Raw genomic sequence first — 14,318 nt, forward strand, 5'->3', positions numbered from 1 at the left:
GAAGCAAACGGAGCAAAACAAGAGTTCCGGTTGGACAAATTCCAGTAGGTCCTTCCCTGTTTCATTTGCCTCCGTTTAAGAAAAGGAACTAAAAAACGGGAGCAAACAAAATAGGGAGGGAACTACCTGAATTGGTCCAATAGAAACTCTAGTTTCGTTGCATAACGTTTCACGTTTGGAGTAAATGGATTCCGTTGCAAAACCTTTTGCATCTGACTAAATTAGATAAACAGTTGCAATACGTTTCGCAACAGAAATAATTTACTTCAAAAAGGAAAACATTTTCAAACTAAACTTTGAACAAATTTGCGTAGGTCCGTGCCGCCTGTCCCCATTTCATTACATTTGGTTCTGTTTGGTTGCTAATGGAATGTTTTTTTTTGGGGGGGGGGGATACATCAAAACAACGGATTCTTATAAACTTTTCACAATTTCTGTAATGATGCAGCTTCTCTGTATAGTCAGTCTTTATTCAAAGTCATTTTACAAGGTACTTTATATCATTAATATACTAAAAACAAGAATAAAACAAAGGTAGTTTTAAGAGTGGCCCAGTTGACCACTTAAGGCCATTGTTCAGTTTTGTGTATACACAAATGTATAATGTAAATGTATACACTAATGTATACACAAACCTTTAAAATACAGTTACAAAGTTCATTTGTTATACATCATGATGAAGTGTGTAACAGAACAAACTGTATTTATACACACTAAACAGTAGTGTTCGACAGAGATCATATATTGATAAAAGGCTGATATAATGCATAAGGTCAATAAAATAGCCATGGCTGAGTCTCAATCCAAAGACTGCATCCTTGTGGATTGAGTCAAAGCCCAAGTCAAAATAAACTAACTGGAACGTCTGAGCAGGTTGGTCCTTCATAGCAAATATTGCAAATTGACAATTCCATTCATACTTCATTTCAAATGCTTAAATACCAAATGGCACCCTATTCCCTATGTAGTGCACTACTTTTGACCAAAGCCCCACAGGCCCTGGTCAAAAGTAGTGCACTAAATAGGGAGTAGAATGCCATTTGAGGCACAAGTAGACCATTGCCATTTTACACCAAAAGTCATAGTAATAACCATCCTGGTACAAAAATAAGAAAAAAACAGAAAAGAGGATGGACAGTGTTGATACTATAATAACAGTTATCTAGATCAATTCATTAAAGAATGCAAGAAGCTATTTGCATCAGCTTATGATCTGAAAAAAAGCTCAGCTAAAAACCGGTCAAACTAAATTTGTTCAGAGGTTCAAGCAGGGTTCTATTGGATCACCGTAAACAACCGGTTCAAGCAGTGTTCTATTGGATCACCGTAAACAACTGGTTCAAGCAGGGTTCTATTGGATCACCGTAAACAACCGGTTCAAGCAGGGTTCTATTGGATCACCGTAAACAACCGGTTCAAGCAGGGTTCTATTGGATCACCGTAAACAACTGGTTCAAGCAGGGTTCTATTGGATCACCGTAAACAACTGGTTCAAGCAGGGTTCTATTGGATCACCGTAAACAACTGGTTCAAGCAGGGTTCTATTGGATCACCGTAAACAACTGGTTCAAGCAGGGTTCTATTGGATCACCGTAAACAACTGGTTCAAGCAGGGTTCTATTGGATCACCGTAAACAACCGGTTCAAGCAGTGTTCTATTGGATCACCGTAAACAACCGGTTCAAGCAGGGTTCTATTGGATCGCCGTAAACAACTGGTTCAAGCAGGGTTCTATTGGATCACCGTAAACAACTGGTTCAAGCAGGGTTCTATTGGATCACCGTAAACAACTGGTTCAAGCAGGGTTCTATTGGATCACCGTAAACAACTGGTTCAGCTTCTTTTTTTTTTTTAAAGGCATGTATACAATTAATCCATGTGCATAAAAAGAGCGTTAAATAACTTACAGCAATAAGGAAGGACACCATAAAATAAACTGTGGAAAACATACCTTACTTCTAGGATCCAGCATTTTGAACAGAATATAAAGCTGAAATCTTGTACATTTAAATATAAAAATCATGATTATGACACCCTTCTGACTGCAAGTATACATTTTCACAACTGATCCAGATGAAATACAAAAACCAACAATAATATTAACAATATATTAAATTTAGTCCGTTTAAACAAGACCAACCTCCAGTCAAAACGATAACTCTTGGGCCCGTATTCACAAAGTGCTGATCTAGGAACAGTATTCCCTTTTAGATAATTACTGAATAAGATTACATGTACATGGGGTGGGACCTGATCCTAGATCAGTACTCAACCTAAGGCTTCATCAATACAGGCCAAGGTATATCTGTAGTACCCAGTAATGACGAGCAATTCTGTGATAAACAACGTTGTCTGTTACACAAAACCTTAAACATTAAACATTAAATCCCCAATACAAAAGGGCTTCAGTAAGCTTTTGAGTGGAAGGGTCTTTTGCTTAGTAAGATCATGCCGGGGAGACCTCAAATATGGTCTCAGCTTTCATCAACCTCCTAAAAGCATAGGCATGACAGGCTAGCCTGGTCACGGATCTGTTTGTGTCGTCTTGACAACGCCTATGGTCAAAACTGACATTTACCACAGGAGTTGTAGGACCATAGGTGTTGGCAAGACAGCACAAGCAGATCTGGGACCAGGCCCTGGTGAGGTGAGCCCCCCCACCCACCACCTCATATGTTCTCGGCCTGGGGGATCTCTCGGATGCTGTCCCTGGGGTTGGGGCGTGCTGTAGCAGGTCGTCTTCTGATGCTGCGGCCGGACGCGATGAGGTCGGCGTAGCCTCTGGAGTGAGAAAAGGCGTAAGCTGAGCGGCGGGAGCGTCTTCCTCGCTGGAAGGGAGTGGATTTCTCCTCCTCTTCCTCCTCCATCTCATACTTCTTCCTGTTCCTCTGGACCTGCGGGAGAAAAAATATATGATACATTAGCATTTATAAACAAGTAAAAAAAAATATATATATATGGACGCGTGTGATGTGTTTCATTCAAGAGCACTTCAAAAACTTGGAATGTAGTTTTGCCAGATTTTTGTGCTCCGTTTTAATACATTGATCTTTGCTATAAAATCTCTCACAATATCGCAGAGGCTGTGAACCCATCGTATGTATCCCGGACATATCAACGTCATGTGACGCCATAAAGTTACAGATATCAACGAGTAGAGTCCTTTTTGGGATTTGTAGTAGCTAGGCCTTATGTCTCCTCCAACGGACGGCCATACGGTTTGGCCAATGGACATATCATCCCAAAGACATTACAGATTATAAATCAAGTATTTTCTTCCTGTAGCACAGCAGGTCTTACATTGTCTCCAACGGACGGCCATATGGTTTTGTAGAGGAACTGAATACAGATGACAGGAAGCAGGGTGATCCCCACAGTCAGGATGATGGTCAGCCACAGATAGGGCTGTCTGAGCGCGTTAGAGGCCACTCCTAATACACATGGGAAAACAAAACAAAACGTCAATAATTGCTCATTATTGTAGTCAGTCATTTTGGTGGGGAGCACCAGTGTCACCAGGAGAACAGTCACCCAGATAATAACTGGTGACGATAGGCTTCACTGTGCAGTTGTTTCCAAGAAAAATGCAAGCTCAGATGAGTCGTTCAATCCGAAGACAACATGTAAAAGAATATTAAAAGAATGCATCAGTGATTTGTATTTTGTTGCAACTTATTTTGTAGATGTCACAGCACGGGAATCCCTGGGTACCACTTTGTGTAGCCTGTTAGCGGTGCTGAAACGGTCATAAAAGGCTTTCCCATCCCAACATTATAAATGCTAACTGCAAAGTAGGCATTTACCTGGCAGAATGTGATCTCATGATGATTTGTATTCAATCCTGTGGTCTTTTGTTTTGCAAACTCTGCTGATGCTAAGGCAGGTGCGCATTTTAAAAACTTAAAAACTGGGTAACTATACCCTCCGATATTTATTTAAGATGTCTTCCCCCAGACCTCAAAAGTGGTCTCCTGCTGAGATTTAAGCATCGTTATGGATTAGAACATCCACATTTTTGTTTTTCCATTTAAAAAAAAAAGTGTGATTTTGAGAGTGAAAACCTGAAAGAAGAAAACCTGGGGATCTCCAAACTCCATTTCTGTGGTCTTTGGTGTTATTATGGCAAATAAATGTATTGGCTAGTAAGAATTCTGAGTGGTTGGTATATATTTTTTTCCCTCTACCTGCCACACTGGCTGGTGGACCATAAAGTTAGGTTTTAAGGCAATGTTCCAAAACCACTCACGGGCATTTGTTTACATCTTGTTCAGTCATGTTACCTCATTAGTTTGCGAACAACCATTTTATTTTTTAAATATGTTTTTACTTTTATCCCTTTATCTCCCCAATTTCGTGGCATCCAAATTGGTGGTTTCAGTCTTGTCCGCATCGCTGCAACTCCCTTACCGACTCTGGAAAGGTCAAAGGTCGAGAGCCGTGCGTTCTCCGAAACACAACCCAGCCAAGCCGCACTGCCATACACCTGGCTTCCGTGTCAGAGTGGACTGCGCCCGGCCTGACACAGGAGTTATTAGAGCACGATGGGACAAGAACATCCCTGCTGGCCAAACCCTCCCTTAACCCGGACGAAGCTGGGACAAATGAGACTCCCGGTCACGGCCGGCTGTGAAAGAACCTGGACTCGAACCAGGAGGTGCTAACAACCTGGTTACTTGCATGTATTTGTTTATTTGGATCCCCATTAGCTTTTGCAGAGGCAGCAGCTATTCTTCCTGGGGTCCACAAAAAACATGACAAGTTACAAAAAACACTGGTACACTGATCGAGAAGGACAGTCACAAATTTAACAATACACAAACAATAAACATTGAAAAATAATACAAAACACCACAACTAAAAACAGAATGTGTGTGTTAGCGAGTGTGTGTTTCCTCACGGTCCATGAGGTAATTATTCTGTTTTCTTGAGTAATTGGAGTTCCATGCGATCATGACCACGTATAATCCTGTGGATTGAAGAGACCCCTGGTGGAATGTCACGTGGGGTATGTATGGGTGTCTGAGCTGAAAGTTCATTGATTGTGCCATCTGGAATTTTCATCACAGTAATATTTGTCATAACTGGAAGAGAAACAGTTAATCTCTCATCAACAATATACCAGGAAAGACTGGCATGTCTGTTGTTGTTTCTGTATGGGTAGTTAAGGGCAAGGCGTGCTGCTCTGTTTTGAGTCAGCTACAGCTTTGCTTGGTCTTTCTTTGCTGCACGTGACCCTATTACCAGACAGTAATCATGATGGGACAAGACCAGTGCCTGAACAACTGGTACAATTGATGTGTAAAAAACACAGAACTTCTTTTTATAAAAAACAGACAGACCCCTCCCCATCTTCACAACAACTCTGGCAATAGGACTTGACCATGATCATTGACCATCCAATGTTATATCTAGGAGTTTACCTTGGTCAATGGTTACACCCTTTATACACAATTCCAGTTGAGGTTTAGGTCTAAGAGAATATTTTGAACCAAATACAACGCTTTTAGTTTTAGATATATAATAAGTTATTTCCCGCCTCTGTGGTGCAGCATCAGCGAAGTCTTCGTTGAGGAAGATGTTTGTTCCTCTCAAGTTCTTGGTTCTCTTCTCGAAGGAACTTGACCACTATCGGTGTGTCATCTGGTTGGCTGGTTACTGGTTTTCCAGTCCTGTGGGCGTGATCCACCTTAATCTTCCTATAATTCACCTTGCAGCTTTTCGGTAATCATTTTTCTCAGCACTTTCTCCTCAGAAGCCATCCAGGTGTCATGTGTAGACTCTGGTATGCCATCCACAACAATGTTATTCCTCATGGATTGTCGCTTTAGATAGTCAGTTTTCCCAGTTGTCTGTGAGAGCAAAACACTGTCCTCTCCTCCTTGAACACCAGCACCAAGAACAGACCAAGGACCTGATGTTGGAGTACAGAAAATGAGAGGGGGACGAGTCCAGCCCCATCCACTGTGCTGCTGTGGAGTGGTTTCTCCTTGTCGAAATCACTAAGGACTTAAAATGGTCCACATTTTATTTCACCTTTATTTAACCAGGTAGGCTAGTTGAGAACACCTTTATTTAACCAGGTAGGCTCGTTGAGAACACCTTTATTTAACCAGGTAGGCTAGTTGAGAACACCTTTATTTAACCAGGTAGGCCAGTTGAGAACACCTTTATTTAACCAGGTAGGCTAGTTGAGAACACCTTTATTTAACCAGGTAGGCTAGTTGAGAACACCTTTATTTAACCAGGTAGGCTAGTTGAGAACACCTTTATTTAACCAGGTAGGCTAGTTGAGAACAAGTTCTCATTTGCAACTGCGACCTGGCCAAGATAAAGCGTAGCAATTCAACACATACAACAACACAGAGTAAACAAAACATAGTCAACACAGTAAAAAAAAGAAACAACTAAAAACAACGAGGTAAGATAAGGATGCTGACTAACAGACCCTCATGAACCGGGTCAACAAACGCTTACATATTTTTCCAAACAGTAAAATGACGTGACTAACAGAAAATACTATCGGAGATCTGTATGTAATGAGGAGAAGCTTATGTTTCCGCCCGAAACAAGGGAGTCTTTGTCCCAAGATGGGTAGGCAGGCGACAAGCTTAGGTCCATAATAAACCCATAGAAACGTTTTGGGCTTATTTTGTACAGATTTTGGCGAGAGTGAAACCTCTGGCTTGGCCTTTTCCTCTACATTTACATTTAAGTCATTTAGCAGATGCTCTTATCCAGAGCGACTTACAAATTGGTGAATTCACCTTCTGACATCCAGTGGAACAGCCACTTTACAATAGTGCATCTAAATCATTTAAGGGGGGGGTGAGAAGGATTACTTTATCCTATCCTAGGTATTCCTTAAAGAGGTGGGGTTTCAGGTGTCTCCGGAAGGTGGTGATTGACTCCGCTATCCTGGCGTCGTGAGGGAGTTTGTTCCACCATTGGGGGGCCAGAGCAGCGAACAGTTTTGACTGGGCTGAGCGGGAACTGTACTTCCTCAGTGGTAGGGAGGCGAGCAGGCATGCATGCATACAAGGACCAGACAGGGTCCAGCTTAATGGAAACATGCCACAATAGCAAGCCTCTCGTCTTCCAGGCTGTCATTTTATTATCGAACATGCATCTCCTGTGAAGAAGCACCTAATAAAAAATAATTTTCAAACATTTGCTAAAATAATATTACCAGTACATGTAAATATCAGTCACCACCTTCCGGAGACACCTGAAACCCCACCTCTTCAAGGAATACCTAGGATAGGATAAGTAATCCTTCTCACCACCCCCCCCCCCCCCCTTAATGATTTAGATGCACTATTGTAAAGTGGCTGTTCCACTGGATGTCAGAAGGTGAATTCACCAATTTGTAAGTCGCTCTGGATAAGAGCGTCTGCTAAATGACTTAAATGTAAATGTAAATGATGTTACCTCAGCTAGCTAACAAACTGGTAACTTTACCAGTACATGTAAATATCAGTCATGTTACCTCAGCTAGCTAACAACCTGGTAACTTTACCAGTACATCTAAACATCAGTCATGTTACCTCAGCTAGCTAACAACCTGGTAACTTTACCAGTACATGTAAATATCAGTCATGTTACCTCAGCTAGCTAACAACCGGGTAACTTTACCAGTACATGTAAATATCAGTCATGTTACCTCAGCTAGCTAACAACCTGGTAACTTTACCAGTACATGTAAATATCAGTCATGTTACCTCAGCTAGCTAACAACCTGGTAACTTTACCAGTACATCTAAACATCAGTCATTTACCTCAGCTAGCTAACAACCTGGTAACTTTTCCAGTACATCTAAACATCAGTCATTTACCTCAGCTAGCTAACAACCTGGTAACTTTTCCAGTACATGTAAATATCAGTCATGTTACCTCAGCTAGCTAACAACCTGGTAACTTCACCAGTACATCTAAACATTTGGAGGCACAGAAAGAAAGCAAAAGAGAATGCTTCTTTAGAACAGGGGTTCCCAAACTGTGGGGCACGCCGGTCGGCAGAGGGGGCCCCACAGTTCGGGAACCATTTTTCAAAAGAAGCTGTTCTTTTTCTTAGCTAGCTAACAAAAACCAACTCAGTCTAGCTTTTAACTGACCCCTGAAAGTTGTAATAGTAGAATACGCAAGGTGCAGTTTCCTAAACGAGGCAGTGCATCAGCAGTTCCCTAAACGAGGCAGTGCATCAGCAGTTCCCTAAACGAGGCAGTGCATCAGCAGTTCTCTAAACGAGGCAGTGCATCTCAGCAGTTCTCTAAACGAGGCAGTGCATCTCAGCAGTTCTCTAAACGAGGCAGTGCATCTCAGCAGTTCTCTAAACGAGGCAGTGCATCTCAGCAGTTCTCTAAACGAGGCAGTGCATCTCAGCAGTTCTCTAAACGAGGCAGTGCATCAGCAGTTCTCTAAACGAGGCAGTGCATCAGCAGTTCTCTAAACGAGGCAGTGCATCAGCAGTTCTCTAAACGAGGCAGTGCATCAGCAGTTCTCTAAACGAGGCAGTGCATCAGCAGTTCTCTAAACGAGGCAGTGCATCTCAGCAGTTCTCTAAACGAGGCAGTGCATCAGCAGTTCTCTAAACGAGGCAGTGCATCAGCAGTTCTCTAAACGAGGCAGTGCATCAGCAGTTCTCTAAACGAGGCAGTGCATCAGCAGTTCTCTCGTCATGTCAGTCATTGCAGACCTCAGAGAGATATTTATGACGTGTTATAAATGTCCAGATCAACGAGCCCATGTCAGCTAACGTATTTTTTATCTCATTGAGTTACTCAGATATCACATGAACATACATAAGAAATTACTAAATATTGTACAATTGTAGGAAATTAGCTTTAAAACATAAGAATGATCTGTACTTCATGCCAAAATGTGTGGAATTGCAGGAAATTAGCTTTCAAATGGCAATTACTTTTTTGAATAATCTCCATCCCATGGCCAAATGGATTTACAGGAAATAAGCTTTAAACCTGCTAAATATTCTCTCCGCCAACAAGAGTTTGTGTCATGAAGAGTGCTAGCGACCTTAGAAATAGACATGGCCCACGCAGGTGGGAGCAGGGTGTTCCCCAAAGCTCATGGGGGGGGGGGGGGGGCCCTGCTTAGGAAGATCAATGATCATAGCAATGAATGAATGAATGATCTCTTGTTGCATGTCCTCACTCAAACTTTACGCTCTTAAAAAAAAAAAAAAAAAAAAAAAAAAAAAAAAAAAAAGTTCAGAAACCTAATATTACACAAAATACTCTTTAAATTTCGATGACAGGCTTTTCTGAATCAACATTGTAGGTTTTTAATAATAAACAAACGTCTTTACAGGGTTAAATATTAGTTTCTAGAGCATGTGCTTCAAAAGCAGCCACAATCAATTAAAAAATATATATATATCTGCTGCTCCGAGATTGAATGTTTAAATTGGGAACACCGGTGCTACCAATAATTTTTTTAAACCTGATCATAATCATCATCACCCCACCATCTGTGATAAGGGCCATATGGCCAGGGTCATGTTCATTAGGGCACAACGTTTTAAAACGTTCTGCAACGAAAAACAAGACCCAAGTGTGTAGGAACCAAACGGAAGCCAACAGCCGAAAAAAGGCCGGGACTAAGCTGAACCTTTCCAATAAGAAACTCCCATTTTCATTGTGAAATTCTTTCAGTTGCAAAACATTTCACTACTCATGAATACACCGCAGCTATTAAGCAGAACTCACCGGTGAAAGTGAAGGTTGATGGGAAGATGACGTGGATTCCTGCACTGTGGATATCGAACATGATGCCGAAGTATATGGCTATACTGCAGAGGACGGCGAAGCAGTTCACAAAGGTCCAGTATGACGTCTCCAGAGATATCTGGGAGAGGGCAGAAGAGACAGGAAAATACATCACTTGTTAATTAACAGCTATAAAATCGCCTCATCAGTCTTGGCATTCAAGGTAAACAGTTTTACTTTAAAAAAAAGAACAGCACCCAATCCAACCAATCAATCATTCTCCAGCTACCTGCATGTTGACGGTGAAGATGAGAGAAGAGGCCATGACCACAGCGAGGGACTGGTAGTCTGACGGTGCCTCTCCGTCCTGCCCCATGGTCTGAAGGAACGCCCCGTACGGGATGAAGAAGATCACCAGAGAGGTGAAGATGCCGTGGAACAGACTGATGAAGAAATTCTTGTAGTTGAACAGCGCCCCCTGCTGACCAGGGAGGTATAACTTGGGGAACTTTCTACTCAGTTTGTCGTTCACATCCTTCGAGGAAACAGGAAATAGAAATTACATATTAGCTCAGGGGTTCCCAAACTTCTACTGCACTCAACCCCACATTGACACTTGGAGGGGACCCCACTTGGAAAAATGATACTCCTTAGCCCCCCCCCTTATTTTACCAGGTAAATTGACTGAGAACATGTTCTCATTTACAGCAACGACCTGGGGAATAGTCACAGGGGAGAGGAGGGGGATGAATGAGCCGATTGTAAACTGGGGATGATTAGGTGGCCCAGTTAACCCTGTGTGTTCATAATACCTCAATTTTAGGTCCCGTATTTTAATAGTGTAAGACGTTCTTAGTTGACACTAATCGGTTGTATTCTGTATCCATTTGAAGATTTTTTTTTTTAAAGTATATTGTTTGATAATCAGATTATATATATTGTCTCAGAGGTCCCCATTTAAATTTTAGAAGATCCTACACAGGGCTGAAGGAGACGTCAGCTTGACTTCGAAACGTCAGTCACCTGTTCTCATCTTGAAGAACAACGGATTAAACTGAGCAAAACAATGAATCAATCTCTGCCTTGTTGTTGTTGTTGAACGCTCCAACTCCTTTCTACTTGGAATGAGTCCTTTTGGAAGTTTTCAAACACGGAGACAGACACGGAGACAGACAGACAGACACGGAGACAGACAGACAGACACGGAGACAGACAGACACGGAGACAGACAGACACGGAGACAGACAGACACGGAGACAGACAGACACGGAGACAGACAGACAGACACGGAGACAGACAGACAGACACGGAGACAGACAGACAGACACGGAGACAGACAGACAGACACGGAGACAGACAGACAGGGAGACAGACAGACAGACACGGACAGACAGACACGGACAGAAGTAAAGCCTCGTGATTTTCGTTGTTTTCCTTGGTAAAGCCTCGTGATTTTTGTCATCGTTGTTGAGCAACCCTCCTCTCCTTTGCTTGCTGAAGCGTAAAGGCCGACCTGAACTCAATATTAACATCGTCTCCCTCAGATCACGACACATAGGAGTCATTGAGCGATGAAAATACAAAAAGGATTTTGATTAAAAATGTTAATCATTTAAAAACATGTAAAGAACATAAATTCAAGTAGGATAATTTCAATGTTTGTTTTTTTTACGCTATATATTATTTTTCAACAAGAGGTGAAAAACGCCAAGACAAATGTTTCGGATGTTCAACCATTGTCCGTGTGTCAATATTAAAGCTTTACCTGATCCAATAAGCCAACCAACAGGACGGGAAGGGAACTGTACATCACGTTGTATAAAGTAATGAACCAGTCTTCATAGGCAACCTGGAGTGGGAACAAAAAGTCATAAATAAAATAATATCATTCATTATTCTGTCATACACATTTAGGATAAAGCCTCTTTACCATAGAAGAGGTTACGGAAAGTTACTAAAGTCATTGGGGGTTTTTGAAGTCAGTCTCGATAAGGGGTCAATGAATACATGACAGAGACACAGTGCCTGTTACTGTCGGTTCTCCATCCTGCTGCCTAGTCACCGTACCTCTACCTATATGTACATAGCTACTTCAAAGAGCCCTGCAAAATGACCTCCGGCAGGCCACAAATGTGCATGTGTCTGCTCAAACGGTCAGAAACAGACTCCATGAGGGTGGTATGAGGGCCCGACGTCCACAGGTGGGGGTTGTGCTTACAGAACCAACACCGTGCAGGACATTTGGCATTTGCCAGAGAACACAAAGATTGGCAAATTCGCCACTGGCGCCCTGTGCTCTTCACAGATGAAAGTGGGTTCACACTGAGCACGTGACAGACGTGACAGTCTGGAGACGCCGTGGAGAACGTTCTGCTGCCTGCAACATCCTCCAGCATGACCGGTTTGGTGGTGGGTCAGCACAGCCCTCCCTGTGCTCGCCAGAGGTAGCCTGAGTGCCATTAGGTAACCAGATGAGATCCTCAGACCCCTTGTGAGACCATATGCTGTTGCGGTTGGCCCTGGGTTCCTCCTAATGCTAGACCTCATGTGGCTGGAGTGTGTCAGCAGTTCCTGCAAGAGGAAGGCATTGATGCTATGGACTGGCCCGCCCGTTCCACAGACCTGAATCCAATTGAGCACATCTGGGACATCATGTCTCACTCCATCCACCAACAGATGCACCACAGACTGTCCAGGAGTTGGCGGATGCTTTAGTCCAGGTCTGGGAGGAGATCCCTCAGGAGACCATCCACCACCTCATCAGGAGCATGCCCAGGCGTTGTAGGGAGGTCATACAGGCACGTGGAGGCCACACACACTACTGAGTCTCATTTTGACTTGTTTTAAGGACATTACATCAAAGTTGGATCAGCCACTTTAATTTTGAGTGTGACTCCAAATCCAGACCTCCATGGGTTGATAAATTTGATTTCCATTGATAATTTTTGTGTGGTTTTGTTGTCAGCACATTCAACTATGTAAAGAAAAAAGTATTTAATAAGAATATTTCATTCATTCAGATCTAGGATGTGTTATTTTAGTGTTCCCTTTATTTTTTTGAGCAGGGTATATTACATGAGCTGGTTGCTAAGCTAAATCAGGTTAGTTACAACTGGGGTTGGAGTGAAAACCTCCAGGAGGGTCGATCCCCAGGAACAGGGTTTGGCAGCCCTGATATAGTAAATAAGTTGCCATTCGGTACACACCCTACCTCTAGAACATTCCCTCACCTGAGCTGAGAACCCATTGAAGAAGGAGTACCAGAAGTGGACCAGGGTGAAGGCAAAGTTCTTGAAGAAGAAGAATCGGAGGAACTTGCACATGCGGATGTAGGACCAGCGACCGTGGACCAGCAGGAGACGCTCCAGGTACCGGAACTGAGCGAAGGCATAGTCACTGGACATCACCGCCTGCATGCCCTCCTGTCCAGATATACCCACACCGATGTCTGCAGCTGGAGAAAGAAGCAGAGAATATGATATACCCACACCGATGTCTGCAGCTGGAGAGAGAAACAGATAACATGATATACCCACAACGATGTCTGCAACTGGAGAGAGAAACAGAGAACATGATATACCCACAACGATGTCTGCAGCTGGAGAGAGAAACAGAGAACATGATATACCCACAACGATGTCTGCAGCTGGAGAGAGAAACAGAGAACATGATATACCCACAACGATGTCTGCAACTGGAGAGAGAAACAGAGAACATGATATACCCACAACGATGTCTGCAACTGGAGAGAGAAACAGAGAACATGATATACCCACAACGATGTCTGCAGCTGGAGAGAGAAACAGAGAACATGATATACCCACAACGATGTCTGCAACTGGAGAGAGAAACAGAGAACATGATATACCCACAACGATGTCTGCAGCTGGAGAGAGAAACAGAGAACATGATATACCCACACAGATGTCTGCAGCTGGAGAGAGAAACAGAGAACATGATATACCCACACCGATGTCTGCAGCTGGAGAGAGAAACAGAGAACATGATATACCCACAACGATGTCTGCAGCTGGAGAGAGAAACAGAGAACATGATATACCCACACCGATGTCTGCAGCTGGAGAGAGAAACAGAGAACATGATATACCCACACCGATGTCTGCAGCTGGAGAGAGAAACAGAGAACATGATATACCCACAACGATGTCTGCAGCTGGAGAGAGAAACAGAGAACATGATATACCCACACTGATGTCTGCAGCTGGAGAGAGAAAATCATTACAACTATTATTATTACTGTTAGTCCCACCATTGTTGTTATGTACTTGGACAACTTAAATCATTTACATTGTCCATGTCAATAAAGTCTATTGAATTTAAATGTAATTGAATGAGAGACAGGAAGTATAGATGGAGCGAGACGGGGAGAAGTATAGATGGAGCGAGACAGGAAGTATAGATGGAGCGAGACAGGGAGAAGTATAGATGGAGCGAGACAGGAGGTATAGATGGAGCGAGACAGGAAGTATAGATGGAGAGAGACGGGGAGGAAGTATAGATGGAGCGAGACAGGGAGAAGTATAGATGGAGCGAGACAGGGAGAAGTATAGATGGAGCGAGACGGGGAGAAGTATA

The 14,318-nt window shown here is 42.9% G+C and overlaps 1 protein-coding gene across 1 annotated transcript in view; it reads right to left on the reverse strand.

The window, feature by feature from the left end:
• Nucleotides 1–449: 449 nt before the first annotated feature.
• Nucleotides 450–14,318, reverse strand: part of LOC135548062 (phospholipid-transporting ATPase IC-like) — a 66,785-nt gene continuing 52,916 nt past the window's right edge. Inside the window, exons 23-28 of the mRNA XM_064977294.1 lie at nt 12,953–13,176; nt 11,488–11,571; nt 10,012–10,257; nt 9,723–9,861; nt 3,301–3,431; nt 450–2,894 (exon numbers count right to left, since the gene is read on the reverse strand). Coding sequence (XP_064833366.1) covers nt 2,670–2,894; nt 3,301–3,431; nt 9,723–9,861; nt 10,012–10,257; nt 11,488–11,571; nt 12,953–13,176 — 1,049 coding nt within the window. The 3' untranslated portion in view covers nt 450–2,669. The remainder of the gene's footprint in view (nt 2,895–3,300; nt 3,432–9,722; nt 9,862–10,011; nt 10,258–11,487; nt 11,572–12,952; nt 13,177–14,318) is intronic.

Source organism: Oncorhynchus masou, chromosome 11 (assembly GCF_036934945.1).
Source record: "Oncorhynchus masou masou isolate Uvic2021 chromosome 11, UVic_Omas_1.1, whole genome shotgun sequence".
NCBI lineage: Eukaryota > Metazoa > Chordata > Actinopteri > Salmoniformes > Salmonidae > Oncorhynchus > Oncorhynchus masou.